At 66.5% G+C, this 475-nt stretch overlaps 1 protein-coding gene across 1 annotated transcript in view; it reads left to right on the top strand.

Moving 5' to 3' along the window:
• IFT140 (intraflagellar transport 140) overlaps positions 1-475 on the top strand; it is a 59609-nt gene that overhangs the window by 51765 nt on the left and 7369 nt on the right. The window contains 2 exon segments of the mRNA XM_010851301.1: positions 1-206; positions 387-473. Coding sequence (XP_010849603.1) covers positions 1-206; positions 387-473 — 293 coding nt within the window.

Below are 475 nucleotides of genomic sequence, written 5' to 3'. Positions count from 1 at the left end.
ATCAGGAAGCACTGCAGCTGTGCCTGGAGCAGAACCTGACCATCACCGAGGAGATGGCTGAGAAGATGACGGTGCCCAAGGACTGCAAGGAGCTGTCCGAGGAGGCCCGGCGGGTGCTGCTGGAGCAGATCGCCAGCTGCTGCATGCGCCAGGGCAGCTACCACCTGGCCACCAAGAAGTACACGCAGGCAGGGGACAGGCTGAAGGTGAGCGTGGTAGGCTCCTGCTCACGTCCCGCAGGGCGAGTTTCCCGGGCTGGGCTCCGGGGGCGCCCGCGAGGCCCTTGCAGCCCGGAGCTCCCTCGTCCTAAAGCTGCGCCTGTTGCGTCGGGTGGGCGCTCCGTCCGTGTGCCTGGAGGGGCCCAGCCCGGCTCTCTCTCTGTCCAGGCCATGAGGGCGCTGCTCAAGTCCGGGGACACGGAGAAGATCGTGTTCTTCGCGGGCGTCTCGCGGCAGAAGGAGATCTATGTCATGGC

This window comes from Bison bison, unplaced genomic scaffold, assembly GCF_000754665.1.
Source record: "Bison bison bison isolate TAMUID 2011002044 unplaced genomic scaffold, Bison_UMD1.0 scf7180017851711, whole genome shotgun sequence".
Classification (NCBI taxonomy): domain Eukaryota; kingdom Metazoa; phylum Chordata; class Mammalia; order Artiodactyla; family Bovidae; genus Bison; species Bison bison.
Note: the sequence above shows the minus strand (reverse complement) of the source record. Positions and strands in the feature narration are given on the sequence as shown.